The sequence below is a fragment of the Lacerta agilis genome, chromosome 9, assembly GCF_009819535.1.
Source record: "Lacerta agilis isolate rLacAgi1 chromosome 9, rLacAgi1.pri, whole genome shotgun sequence".
Lineage (NCBI taxonomy): Eukaryota > Metazoa > Chordata > Lepidosauria > Squamata > Lacertidae > Lacerta > Lacerta agilis.
The window spans coordinates 22,098,318-22,113,570 of record NC_046320.1 but is presented as its reverse complement, the minus strand read 5'-3'; the positions used below and the strand labels follow the sequence as shown (position 1 = coordinate 22,113,570).

General features: G+C 41.6%; 1 protein-coding gene across 1 annotated transcript in view; it reads right to left on the bottom strand.

The window, feature by feature from the left end:
• The window catches only part of SCFD2 (sec1 family domain containing 2), a 136,957-nt gene that overhangs the window by 102,753 nt on the left and 18,951 nt on the right, over nt 1-15,253 (bottom strand). Inside the window, exon 4 of the mRNA XM_033161094.1 lies at nt 2,150-2,325. Within this exon, the coding sequence (XP_033016985.1) occupies nt 2,150-2,325 (176 nt within the window). The remainder of the gene's footprint in view (nt 1-2,149; nt 2,326-15,253) is intronic.

Below are 15,253 nucleotides of genomic sequence, written 5' to 3'. Positions count from 1 at the left end.
TGGAAGAAAGGTATCCAATTTACAGCTTGTAATAGTTTAAGAGAAAATATAATGAAAATGCTTTATAGGTGGTATCTGACACCAGTTAAGATAGCTAGGATGAATCCTACAATGTCTGATGTGTGTTGGAAATGTAAATCCACGAAAGGTACCTTTTATCATATGTGGTGGTCATGTCCAGGGGTAAATGCTTTCTGGGACAAGATTTATAATGAGCTTAAAAAGGTAATGAAAACTACCTTTAGTAAGAAACCAGAGGCATTTCTTTTGAGCATGACCAATGAAGAGATACCCAGTCAGGATAGAGTATTTTTTATGTATGCCACAACAGCGGCTAGAATTTTGTTGGCAAGAAATTGGAAGGGTGAAGAGATTCCAACAGTGGAAGAATGGCAGATGAAGTTAATGGACTATATGGAGCTCGCCGAACTGACCGCTAGAATCCGAGACCAGAGGGAGGAGAAGGTGTCGCAGGATTGGAAGAAATTTAAGGACTATTTACTTAAATGTGTAAAATTGAATATTTGAGCAGAACTAGCTAGAAGAATCGGCTTCAGCATGTTAATGTTAGACAAAATTGTTTAGAAGAAATTTTTGTTGTAAATGATTTAATTGATAAAGAGTATCTTAAGATTTTGAGTTTAAGCTATAATTTATATTTGTTTAAGTAAATCTAAAGAGTACTAAGAGATATGGTAAATGTTAATGGAAAAAGATATAAAGTTACCCAAAATACATATATGATTTTGAATGCAGTGGAGGGAACGGGGGAAGCCCCCAAATAGAGAAGTTAGAAACAAGAAAAGTACAAAGATAGGTATTGGTTAAGGTATGTATATGTTTTTCTTATGTTTATCGTTATTGTTATTGTTTTTATTGTTGATTTTGTTTATTGTTATCATGTATTGTGTTTCTATTGTGTTTATGTTTATATGGTGTTTTCTTTTTTCTTTGTTCTAATGGAAAATAATAAAAACTTTAAAAAAAAATCTTAAGCAAAGAGAGAAATGTATCAGAGTTTTTATCGCACAGTTCCGACTTTAAGCAGACCATTACACCTTGCAGAAAAGAAAAATCTTGGAAAGCTGGCATCATGTATTATGATTCAGTGCATAGGAAGCTTCCTTATGCTGGAATCATGCCATTGGACTATCGAGTTCAGTACTGTCTACACTGACTGCCAGAGACTGTCTATGGCTTCAGGAGAGCAGACTTTCTCAGGTGTACCTGGAGAGGCCAGGTTCTGAGCCTCTGCAACGAAGCTATGATTCTTTCCCTAAGGACAGCCATGTTTTCCGAGCACTGAACTTAGAAACTCAGATTTGTTTTCCCTCAGGTCCACAGTTTCCCTCCTCACAACCCCGCCGCCTGCTAGAAATAGGGCCGTGTGTCCTAGTTCGGAAAATTGCAAGCCTTATGGATAATGCAACTCAAAATAATTGTCATTTGACTGCAGCAAATGAATGTGTACTTAGGAAACAATTATAATGCCCGAGAGGAAAGTTTGCTTTGGCTCCAATTCCAAACCTATTATAAAGGTTAGGAGGCAATGGGTATAAATCCTGAGATGGGTATGCTTAAGAAAGGACTTGGTAACAACTAACCATCAAAATGTATATTTTAAAATGTTTGCTTGCCTTCTGCCCTTTTTCTTCTTCTGCCCTTTTCCCCCCTTCACTCAGAATTTAGTTCAACATAGTGCTGTTGCTTTTTCACCAGGCTTTACACACAGTGCTGAGCCTGTACTTTCTTTTCTAGTACAAATAAAATTACAACCATATTTTATATACAATTGGCACAATCTTGCCAAAGCCGGGCAACTTTTTAAAAAGTTTGATCCTATGTATGTTTCCTCGAAAGCAAGCTCTTGTCAGTTCAAAGAGACTTCCATAGGATTATAGCCTCAGTTGTTCTGATTACATGGGTGAGACTTAAGCACATGCTTAACTGTTCTAATTAGTTCAAGGAAATTTAAGAAAGTTTAGTTTAGAGCAGGCAGACCCCTGGTTTAGAGCATAATCTACAGACTTTAATGGAAGCAAAGGCTGGGGCCTGGCTAGAATCTTGATGGCGGCCTACCTAAAAAGTGCCACTGTTAACTTCTTGGAGGAAAGAAGGAGGGACATAAAAACCTCACCTTATATCTTACCTGCACAAGCAGCCTTTCAAAGGCTAGGAAATTGTCCCATTTGGCACTCTGAGGGTGTTTCAGTGTCTGCACAACAGCCAACGCAATCTGCAGAAGCCCACAATGGTTCTCAATGGCCTCAAATTTCTTTTTGAACAGTTGGATATGTGAGCTGAGCTGCTCGGGGGTGACTCTCCCTGTGAAAGTAATTGCAGACACTTCTCAACAGTGTGCAGGTAGATGAAAGCAGCAAATGTTACCAATAGCAAGCAATACTTAGGCAGTACGCTCCAGTAAGAGACAAAGTCTTTTTTCAGCTATTCATTCAGCACCAGCCTTCCCCCCCCCCCCCAATTCACAATGGTTTTCTTTACCCAGGAATAGTACCATCTAGTAACTTTGGTAATTAATATGCACATATAAACATAGCAGTATGAAAGTTGGTGCGTCCTATGTCCCCTTTTTTTGGAACTCACAGTCGACCAAAAACAAATGTTTATGAACTGCCACTGCATTTCTTGTGCGATGACTAGGGAACAAAAGAAAACGATGGGTGCCCAATTTTCACTGATCTGGAATGGCAAAATATGTGCCCTGCCAAGGGTCCATCTGTTGCCCTCATGATACACATTGTGCTGCCACTTAAAGGTAAAGGTAAAGGGACCCCTGAACATTAGGTCTAGCCACGGACAACTCTGGGGTTGCAGCGCTCATCTCGCTTTACTGGCCGAGGGAGCTGGCGTACAGCTTCCGGGTCATGTGGCCAGCATGACTAAGCTGCTTCTGGCGAACCAGAGCAGCGCACGGAAATGCCATTTACCTTCCCACCAGAGCGGTACCTATTTATCTACTTGCACTTTGATATGCTTTTGAACTGCTAGGTGGGCAGGACCTGGGACCAAGCAACGGGAGCTCACCCCATCACGGGGATTCGAACCGCCAACCTTCTGATCGACAAGCCCTAGGCTCTGTGGTTAACGTGTCTCAAAAAACTGGATCAAAATAAATACATAATTTCAATTATGCTCCCCACCCCACCCCAAAAAACACTCTCTTGATTTCATCAGTGTGCAAGAGGAACACCGTTCCTTGCTGGGCCAGCATCATACAAGTTTTCCCTTCAGCTTCAAACTGAGTTTTTAGAAGCAGGACTTGGAAATGCCTTCCTTCTAACATAATAGGTGGGATCCAAAGAACTCTTGGCATGCATAAAGAAGCTGCTAGCACAACGTTGCAAAGGTCTGTGCAAAAATCCATTCCAAATCTCAGTAAGTTCTACAGCAGCTCTCGTGCTTACACGAGAAGATGAACATCTTTGGGTTTAGTTTCCCTTTCCCAACACATCACCTTCCACGAGAAAAAGCACTCTCTGCAAAACATCAAGGCAAAGCCAGCAAAATATCACATGCTTCAAGCTGCCAACCCTTTCGCATGGCTAAAAGCTGACAAAAGGGTCCTTCGTTGAGCCCGCAAAGGCTAAAAATGCAGCCGCAGCCATGTCTGTTTTCAGACTAAACATTCAACTCCCAGTCATGCTATAATTTATTTCCTTTAAAGCTGTCATGCAGATTGACATAGTGGTCTGAAAACATTAACCCTGATGCTTTGCAATAAGTGAGTTCTCTTTTTTTTTACCCTTAGCAGTAATGATCCATTGCTACTTATTCAGAATCTGTTTCATGCACACATCAGAGATAAAACCACAAGGTGCAAACCTTACCCCTTCCCTTCGTCTCAAAAATGTTATATTTAGAGAAGGTGTAAAATAGCTTTGAATTTCATAAACCTTAAGATACCACCCACTGTTAGGAGGAAAAGTCATTTGCAGTATGCTGTTCACTGGAGAAGAACACCATGGTCTGTGGTTTCCTAGAGCATTTGACTTCGGGCCTTTGCTGGTGCAATGCCCAATAAACTGTGTTCATATTGTAACCCATCTCCAAGCTTAGTGAAGTCAAAAAGCCTGGTTTTAACTAGAAGCCTTATTAATCCTCCTGAAGTACTGCCAAGAGCAAGGACTTACAGCCAGATTGAAGAGGATGAAGGACAGCAATAGATGCTTAGCACAATTTGAATTTTTTACTTCCTTATGCATCTATATTAATGTGCTTGTCACTCCTTCTGTTTTGTGGAAATGTATGTCCTCACTTCACTCTGCTTTAGTCTCTCTCTCTGTCCCCTGTTCCAGGCCGTTTTATTAAACTTCTTTAAGGGATGTTCCTTACAAGAGACACTTTACACTTAAGGTTGTTCCCAAGTACAAAATGCGCATAGACTCTACCAGATGCAGATGGGACACACACATTTTTGAAACGAGGTAGGTTGTGGTTTTTCACGTCAAAGAACTCAAAGAAAATGGGGGGTCTGATCCTTTCTGTTTTTTTTGACTAAGTATATTATGAAAGGTGCATTTGAAAACATACATGCAGATTTATAATCCCTAACACAATGCACATTGTACTCAGATTACTTAAACCACAGTGCAAAACATCTCATGAGGAATGGTAGTTTTGTAGGACAAGCATTATTACAAGAAAACTTTGTGCTCCAGGATTGATTGATTGATTGATTGATTAATCAGTGCTAAAAATGATTAATCAGTGCTAAAAAAGTGAAGGATAGGCGTGCCTGGCGTGCTCTGGTCCATGGGGTCACGAAGAGTCGGACACGACTGAACGACTGAACAACAACAACAACAACAAAATGTCGTGTTCTTAAAACTGAGTATCCCAAAGAAGACTGTGGATCTTTTCCTCCAGACTTTACAGATGAATGAGGTGACAAAAAAAGAGAGACTCCATCAATGCTGAAGGTGTTTGAATAGATGGGGTATTTTATTTTGGAACATGCATCGAGTTAATTATCTCTTTGGGGACCAATTAATAGGGAGTAAACTTCAAGGAACTGAACATGGTCTCTTTCCTAAGGATACAAGCCCGGCCAAGTATGTTAAATTCACTTCAGCTTTTGTTGATGCTCAATTGCAGAGGTCCCCAGCTTTCAGCTGACAATCAACAATAAGTGATTCCTTATGTTTCTCTCGATTTTGCAAGCAAACCAGACTGCAGAAAGCAGAATAACTCTGTGGAATACCATAATAAAAAAAAATACAATACTTGGGATTCATATAACACTTTCTGGTGTTCAAAGATCTTCTCACACTCTATCTGGTTATAATTCTAACAACCCTGGATGGTTGGTTAGTGTTATGGTGCCCATTCCCAATTCCCAGATGTGGTGCTAAGGCTGAAAGAGTGTGGCTTGTCTACATCTACATACTGAGTCCCCAGCTAATATGAGATTTGAAGTAGAGACTTACTGATGATGATTCATAGATCTGCCCCTTATGGAGCTATCCTATGCTGCAATTATGGCAGGGAGAGAGATACTTTGCTTTTGCACTAATAATAATAATAATAATAATAATAATAATAATAATAATAATAATTTATTTGTACCCCGCCCATCTGGCTGGGTCTCCCCGGCCACTCTGGGCGGCTTCCATCAAACATTAAAATACATTTAAAATATCACAGTTTAAAAACTTCCCTATTACTGAATAAGTGTTTTCAGAAGGGGAAAACATGGCAGAAAGAAAAGCATTAAAATGCCACACACAAACTCCTTGGCAACACTAGCCAATCCTTAGCTGGATTGACTAAACTCGGTGGCTGGAATTCTTTTCCTCCTCTTTAAGTAGTAACAACACAATCCTAACCACATCTATGCATTAGTCAGTCTAACTGAATTCAGTGGGGCTTTACCCCAGGTAAGTAGGGCTAGGAATGCATTCCAAGTCATTTAAAGTGTAAACACACCCAAGGATTTTCGCTTTGTGTAATCAGCTGCTACATGGTCGACCAGTTCATTATTTGTTTCTTTTCTTTTCTTACATTTATATCCTGTCTCTGTTCTGTTACAGAACCTACGGCAGTCTACATGTTGTTCCCAAGTTAGTCACCCATCCAGAAACTCGCATCCAGAAAAATCACACCCACTTAAGTTTCAGCAAGATGGTGGGCTCGTGTGCCTTCAGACCGTATACCCTGGGACTCAATTTGCTGTGTTAACTTTGTCTGGAGTTCCTCACATTCACTTCTACATCTCTGTTTACTTCAGTTGTCAAGGACAATTTCACCTCCTCGTTATTCTCTTACTTTCCTACGGAGCCAGTCTGCTCTTTGACCCTGTCATGCCGTTTTGTACGTATGATTCCCCCCACCTGCATTCTGAAGTCATAGTCCACAAGAGAGTCAAATCCAAACGGCACTTTGGATTGTATGCTTCAGCTCTAAATCCTTAGAAAGCTTTGGCACTGGCATGCAAGCTAAGAGGCAGAACCTTCTGCATACAGAAGATGCCAGTGCAGTAATGCTGGCCCCCTTACTGTAATACTCTGGTATTTTTAGAATGCTGGCAAGGAATGTCACGTGATGAACAAGGAGCATTGCAAAGTACAGTGGTACCTCGGTTTACGAACTTAATCCGTAAACCAGGAGTGTGCCCCAAATCCAGGAATCACACGAGGCCTCCATCATGCAAGTAACAAAGAAAGGTAATATATGGATTTGCTGTTGCCAGGGCCGTCTTAAAGGGATCGGCTGCCATGGCACAACGATCCCTCGGCACCCCCGGCGGGCCGCCTCTCCGCCCGCCTCCCTCCCGCGCTGGGCGCCCCTCGGGAGGGGGGATGGGCGAGCGGGGGATGAGGGGCGTGGCGCTGGAGCGGCGCGGGGCTTTGCGCGCCCTTCCCAGCGCTCCAGCTGGGGCTCCGGAGGGCAGCCGACTTGCAGCTTGCCCGCCGGCGTGCAAGCGCCAGCCCGCCCATGGGGGCGGGTTGGGGAGCGGGCGCCCGGTATGCTGGCGGGCTCGTGGGGGCACCCCTGGGGGGCCCAGCGCCCTGGCGCACCGCACCACCCAGCATCTATGATGAGACGGCCCTGGCTGTTGCTATTAACAAGTTACTGCATATGGATTACTGATTAATAAAATAGTGTCTATTAATTTTTCTATAATTTTTCACAAGTTATTTGACAACAAATGTCTTTGCCTTTTACACATCTGAAACACAACTTCTACCTGATCCTTTTTGGTAGGTTTTGAAACCAATACTGGAGCACGGCACGACCTTAAAGATGGAAACACTTGACAGCCATCAGTATAATAACAAAAAATAATAATATTTGCATTTTGACACGGGGACAAAAAACAACATAAAAACGAGCACGAGACCAATAAAGTAAATATTACTTACAAATATTGGATTAAAATTAATATATTTGTAAAATTACATCACTGAATGCAAAATGTATAGGGAATATTTTATCAATACACTTTCCAGTGTGGTGTAGTGGTTAAGAGCGGTAGACTTGAAATCTGGTGAACCGGGTTTGCGTCCCCGCTCCTCCACATGCAGCTGCTGGGTAACCTTGGGCTAGTCACACTTCTCTGAAGTCTGTCAGCCCCACTCACCTCACAGAGTGTTTGTTGTGGGGGAGGAAGGGAAAGGAGAATGTTAGCTGCTTTGAGACTCCTTTGGGTAGTGATAAAGCGGGATATCAAATCCAAACGCTTCTTCCATTTAATTATTCTTAGATTAGCTTTATTTAAAAATATATAGTAAAAATACTTAGATATGAATTTAAGTATTTGCATTTTCTATCTTAAAAACAAACAAACACTGAGATTAGGATCCTGCTGTCTCAAAATTTTGTTGGAAGATATGCCAACAAAAAGACCATTGTCAACATACTCCCTTGTTACAAGAAAAAGTAAGATCAGCCAAACATATTGTGTCCATGTGCCAGCCATAATTTAATATGCAAAGATAACTCACTACCAGCATATTTGGCTTGTAAATGTCCCCGCACAGGTTTTATTTAATAGTATTTTGCTTCTAATTTTTCATGGTTTATAAGGGTAAGTGAAAATTGATTTAGCTAATATGTATTACAGATCTGTCAGTACATACATTTAATCTAATGACAGTATGCCAATTTTTGTTTCAGTTTTTTGCTCACATCAAGATTATACACTTCAGACAAGCAATGCTATATTGCAGCTGGAAGCGGCATCAAAGGTATCTGAACTAAGGCCAATGAATCACATCCAGCTGAACAATGTTCCCTCGTCCTCCAAGGACATGCCACTAAAGATGGTAATTTTCTCCTATTCCTACAGAAATACTACCTCCATCCTGTGTGTAATGCCTAAATAGGCTGTAATCCAAAGACCGCTTAAGGGTCTCCTTCGGTTTCATCAGTCAATATCCATGCTTTTCTTCAGCAGTAAACTATGGTTATTTTTCCACCGCTGTAAATGAACTGGCATTGTTAAATCCAGCACAGCATTTATTATTTGTACTTACGAGATGCCAAAAAAACGGAACCTCCGGCCCTGAAGCCTAATAAGGCCTTCAAGGCAGTTTTCTGAAAACCACACCCAAGACCCTCCACGTGTCACTATTTTCCAGTGACATCCCTGGATTTAAAGAAGCCATCCCAGTTTCTGACTTGATCCTGGAATGTCCAGCTTTTCCTTAGGACATGCCTGTTTTCATTGGAGAAATGTTGGAGTGTATGGAGTTATCCAACCCATATGAAGTCAGCCCTGTATTGGGAAGTTTTTTTTAAAAAAAGTTTAATGTTTCATTATTTGTTTATATATGTTGGAAGCTGCCCAGAGTGGCTGAGGCCACTCAGTTAGATGGGTGGGGTATATAAAAAGTAAAATAAGAATAAGATGTCCCTATTTTCATCAGAGAAATGTTGGAGGGTATGACATCCACATGCCCCACATCTGACAACATATGTGCCGTAAGGAGTAGAACTGGTAGATTTGGCCCACACACAGTCAGGAGCCTTAAAGTGCACTCCTGATTCTTCTGGTGCTAGGATTGACTGCACTGCAGCAAAAGCAGGGCCTAGAAAGCCCATTGGATCAGCTGTGCTATTAATTTCCCTACCTGTAAAGAGTGGCCCACCGGGAGCAGGGAAACCTAGGATCCAGGCCAGTGGCCAGATGAAGTCCCCCCCACCCTGGCCACTTTTAAGATTAAAAAATAGGAACACAACAGGGAGAATATACTACATTAAAATCCACAATAAAACCAAATACAAAACCAGCACAATAAAACACCATACTCAGCACAGAACCAGAAATAGCCATCCAATACATATGCTAAAACCACCAATCTTATCACAGGGACTTAAAGCAAAATCTTAAAGGGCCTGGAAGAATGAAGAAGTCTTAGCCAGTCAAGCTTTGAAAACAATTCAATAGGCAGAGGAGGTCACCACTATAAAGGCCTTCACTCTCATGGACACCCTCTGCACTTCAGATTAGGTTTATGGAGAAGGGTGTGTTTATGGCATCAACCATCATAGATTCCCATTCATTTTTTAAAGAGCATTTATAAACTACTTCATATTTTAAAAACAACTAAGCAATATACCAGCTTCTGCAATTCTGCAAAAGTGTAAAACAGAAGCTGCAGCACATAGTACTGGGATCAGAATTCAGCTTCTTGAGCAATTCGTTTCTGATTTAAAGGCAAAGGCAGTTCCTAGCCCTTACGGCTGCAAATAGAGATGTCACGGAGGCAGAAAGAAAGTAACACAGAACAGCTGCCTCATTGGCAACCACATCTTGCTTGCATCGTCTTATTTCACCTTCACAGAAACCTCAGAAATTATGATATGATGGAAAAGACCAGCACCACCATATAGGCTACACTTCTTTATACTGATCATATTTGAAGTTGCATATCTCCCATTAGGACTGGTGTGGTCCAACATTAAAAGTTTTGTGAAAGGTGTGTGTGTGTGTGTGTGTGTGTGTGTGTGTAGGTAAAAAATGCTTAAGTTCCAATTCAAGCACTACAAAGATATGGGGGAACAGGAGGCAAAAGGAATTTGTGCTTCCCATTTCCCTCATTTCATAACATCCAGAGGTGATCATATTGCTGTGTTCTTTCATATCTTGGATATTCTTTCATGTTTGCAGACAAAGTTCAGGCATACCTTACCCCTAACAAATCTGCCAAATCCTTTGATGTCCCCCCCCCCTTTTTTAAATGCCAGATAGTTACAAACTACTTAAGGGATTTACAGTAGCCTTATCCCAACCTCTTTCACAAAGCATGCTGCGCTGGTATATTGTTTCTGTAGGCTAGGTCTGCCTGTGCTCTTTAATGAGATGCTTTAGTCTTTCAGGTTGCATTCTGCATAGTTTACTAGGGAAGAACTGAGAGGGCTTTCTTCCATTAATGGAGGGTTAGAGTAACAGAAGAGAGCACTTTGTTTCTGTTATCCTCCTGGTGTTTCAGCTTTCATCATTCAACATGCCAATAAAGGGAGATAATAAAGGGATTCAGGCTCAGGCTAGATTTACTGTCCACTGTTAAAACTGCCAAGCAAGGCAGGCCATTTCTGAAGCCACAGAAGGACATTTGTAGCGAAGTGTCTTTTGCTGCCAAATAATATGCTAATAGCAAAGCTTTAAACAAAAGCATCATGAACCATCACTTTCAGAAGCCTTCTAAGATATGCATCTGATCACCAGCGAGGCTGCAAAGGAAGTGAGGACTGGAGAAAGAAGAAGCAGTACTTCTACTGAAGGAACAACACTCCTTTGTTTCAGGAAGCTAGATGCAGACAGAACTTTCTTTCGGAACCCAATATCTTCAAGTGTGTTAGAAGAAGAAGAAGAAACCGAACGAAAAAATAAGAGGCCCGTTTTTCAGCAAGCCTTACTTCCTTTTGGACACTATCAAGAATGCTACACTATAAAAACCTTTAAAAAAATACAGCTACATTTTGCTACTTGACTTGTCAAAACCAGTGCAAAAAATATGTACATTTTGAATAGATGGATATTGCATTGAAATAATAAATTTTTAACTACTTGGTGTGTGTTTTTTATTACTCCTTTATTGCTGTTTCTTGTTGTTGTTATTTAATTGATTTATATTTATATGCTGTTTTCCATGATGGCTGTCTTTATTTATTTAGGAGTATTTATACCTTGCCTACCAATTGAGGTGGCTTAACATATATCCAAAACACAAGAAAGCAGACATTAGCAGAATACTTACTAAAACAGGGTAAAGGTGTATATAAATCTGCCCTCCAGTTCTCTGATGTTCCAGTAAGTGCTCTTCTGCATAAACACTCTATGTACTGTTGATGTATATGTTTTGCATATAGTTTTCTTTTGTGTGGACAGGCGGAGTCCCCCAAACCCCTAGGCAACCCCTGAGCGGAATAATGACACAAGACAATGTGCTATGGGATTAAAATTGGCCACAATTTCAGATGCAGGGAGACCTTGGGCTCAGGCATTGGGCGTTTATCCATCCCAGCCCCCAGCTGGGGATCTGGGAGACTTCAGGGTTATCCAGAATGTGTGGGGATTGGGCTGGCTCTTGGGAACATATGTTCAAGCAGAGATGTATTGCTACGGGAAAGGCAAAACCTGCCAATGCAGGGAAATTCCTTTCCGGCCCTTCAACCGCAGCCTTGACATAGCAGCGCCTGCATACCTGTGGAGAAGAGGTTAACCTGCAAAATAAGCATTAATTGAGGGAGGGGAGGGTGGGAGACGCTCTGGAGCTCGACTGCTGCTTACAGGTAAGCTATGCCTTCTATTGTGCGGGCAGGGTGGTCCCTCCCTTTACCTGGCCAATCCCCCTGGCAACGCCCTCCCCAGGTGAAATTGGGCAGTTGACTGAGGTAGGCGGAGACCTCAGGTATCCAGCCTGGGGAGGATGAGGCCAGCCTGAACTACCAAGAGCCGCTATGGAGCCCAGGGGGCTGCACGCAACCATGCAAAAGTCGCCCTCAAATGATTTGGGGAGCGGTCATTATTATTTTTATTACTGTATAAGCAATTTTGACTTTTTTTATAAAAAAAACAACTAGGCAGGGTATTAATATGTTTGCCATCTAAGTTGCACTGAGAGTAAACCCAGTGGAAATCAGTGGACTTTCAACCATCAACCCTGAGTGACATAGTTGGATATAACCCATAAGAAATGAACAACAAGCATTAATCTAATCTCATATCCAACTAAGCATCCTCTGTGTATGCCATAGAGGTATCTTGGTATCTGAGTAGCATTCAATAACAGCAAAATGCCAGTCATTATGGGCAGGGGACCAAGAGAGAGACTCTGCATTGAGCAATGCCCCCCACAAGGGGACAATGCACTCAAAAAGACACTCACCCTCTCAGGGGAGGTCAAGCTGATCAGTGTTATGGAAGCCAAATACAATGGTGGTACCTTGGTTCTCGAATGGCTCAGTTGTTGAACGAATCGGCCCCCCGAATGCCGCAAACCCGGAAGCTCCTGCAGCCAATCGGAAGCCGTGCCTTGGTTTTCAAACAGTTTCGGGAGTTGACCAGACTCCTGGAACGGATTAAGTTTGAGAACCAAGGTACCACTGTAGTTTTATTTTTTCGATAGGAGTATATGGCACACATTCACTCAGACAAGAAAAGGATTTGCTCAGGAAAACCGAGCAAGGGAGTTCTCCAATGTACATCCACAACCACTCGTGTCCCAGTTTCTTGGGATAACTGTTTCTGCACCTCCTCCTTAATGGTGGAGCTGGGGAGAACTTGGCTGGCAGCCTTGTTATAAAGGCGCATTATATCCTGTCAAGCATTACTTATTTGCTTATTTAAGGTGCTTTACGGCATCTTTCTGACAAGACAGTTTAAAATTTAATACCAACACAAGCAAGTTACAATTTTTATTTTTTTTATGTCACCGATGGTCTCTTCAGGAGAAGATGGCTCCCAGAACAGGGCATCTTCTTTTCTCTTTGGTTTGTTAATATTTCAGGAAGTATTCATAACTAAGGCCTATGATGATTGACAGCCGTGGTACTACTTTCACCCCCCAAGTTGTGAAAACAAGAGGAAGAAGTATACAGTCATACCTCCGGTTGTGAGCGTGATCCATGCAGGAGGCATGTTTGCAACCCACAGCATTTGTACCCTGAAGCGCCGCGTCTGCGCATGCATGAGCACCGAAACCCAGAAGTAACCCATTCCGGTACTTCCGGGTTTGGCGTGGTCTGCAACCCGAAAACGTGCAACCCGCAGCGTTCGTAACCCGAGGTATGACTGTCTGTCATTTCTTAGATGCCAGCTTAGCATACATTTCTTTGCCTGGAATATAATGGGAAGAATTCTGGACTTTCTCGCTGTGTTTTTATCCACATAACCTAAAAACAACCAAAAATGATTATTTAAAAATATTAGAATTAAGTGAATTGTGCATATTTAAACCACATATACCCACCCAGTAACAAAAACTGTTTTGTTCAGATGTGGTCTGGCCTGAGGGCAATTTTAACAAGAGTTTTCCTAAAACTGGTATAATATTTAGGTCTTTGAAGTGGAAAAAATAGCCTTTTTACTCAGCCTTGGCACTTGCATATGACTCCTGCTATAATGATAAATCAGGACCCTGATTTTCAAGCAGCTTCTGAAGTTAATCTGCACACGCTTAATGTCCATCTTCCTCTTCTCCCAGGACTTCCACTAATTAAACAATCTATGGCCTTTTAAACTGTCTGGGTGATTTTGGTTTGTTAGTATGATATGTATTTTTGTGTTTTTGTATTGTCAACTGCCCTGTAATCCTCAAATGAAGGGCAGTAGAGAAATGTTGTTGTTGTTGTTGTTGTTGTCAAAGCTACATTTTGGATTTAGATGCTGAAGCAAGTTTAAAATATCTACATCCTAAAAAGAAGCTTGAAACCATAATTGGCTCGCAATTGTCCTTTGTCCTTTCTGAATGTGTGAAGAGGTTTTTTTCCAGCAACAGATAGCTGAGAGGGGGGAAGTTAAAGGGCACTTTCAGAACATACAAGACAAGCCAGCTTTTGCTATTTTGAAGCGGCACTGAGCTAATATGGGTACCTTACATGCCCTTGCCCTTTGGCAACTCAACTCTTTAGTCACCCTAAATTTTTCCTGTCTTCTAGGGACAAGGAATTACTGAATGGCTCAAGGGACAAATGCTTTCAGATAACAAAGTTAACACAATACTGCTCATAATGAAGTCTGGGCCTAACCATTGTGGACCACGGTTGTGCAGCCTCAGACAGCAAATTTTGCATATGGAAAAGGGAAAGATCAAATTTATTTTGAAGCAGCTGTACCTCCACCTAAATTACAGCACGCGATTACTACATTTTATCTGAAATAATTATGCCTTAATATAGCCTTCCACTTGCCTGTGTCTACTCTTCTGCATTACACTTACAGTACAGTCGTACATTGGTTCTTGGAATCCATTCCGGAAGTCCATTCGACTTCCAAAAACGTTCAAAAACCAAGCATTGCTTCCAATTGGCTGCAGGAGATTCCTGCACTCAATTGGAAGCTGCGTAAGCTGCTTCGGACGTTCGGGTTCAAAGAAGGTACGGCTGTATCTTAAAGCAATCACTCAGTATTTCCTTATTGAACATATATATGTGCATACACACAAAGGCTCATATTTTTAGACAATGATGAAATCGTCAATACCAGATGAGCTTACAATTCGGAAAATAGGTAAGAGGCACACACAAACTTGAAATAGTTGCACCTGTGTTTCAGTTATTCAGCTTTCCCATTCAGTGGTAAATAATAATTAAAAAACCCACAACCCTCCCCTTTAAATCAATCAATAGTTGTCAACATATGGTACTTATAGACCACTTAACTTAACAAAAGAACTTGTCAGGAAATAGTTCCAGGCTGATTTTCTGTATCATGAAGGCAGAGGTGTTCACGCACTGCTTCCTGTTTTTTTCACAACACTAGATTTGAAATAGAGCCTTTGCTTTTCTTCCACCTAGGAGCTCTATTGAGACTATATTGTGTCCCAAAGAAGGGGAAAAGCATATATTGAACACAACATTGTTGGGGGGGAGGGACAGGAATCACAGGGCACTTGCCTATCCATCTGCCACCACAGCAAGATGGTGCCCCAAGTATCCATTTCAGCCTTGTGAATAAGCTTACAAAAATAATTAGGCTGCAGAGAAAAAATACAATTACTAGCATGGTAAGAGGGAAGTAGCTTGTGTTTCCATGCTGGATGTGGAGGAGGACAAGGGTGCAGGGGGG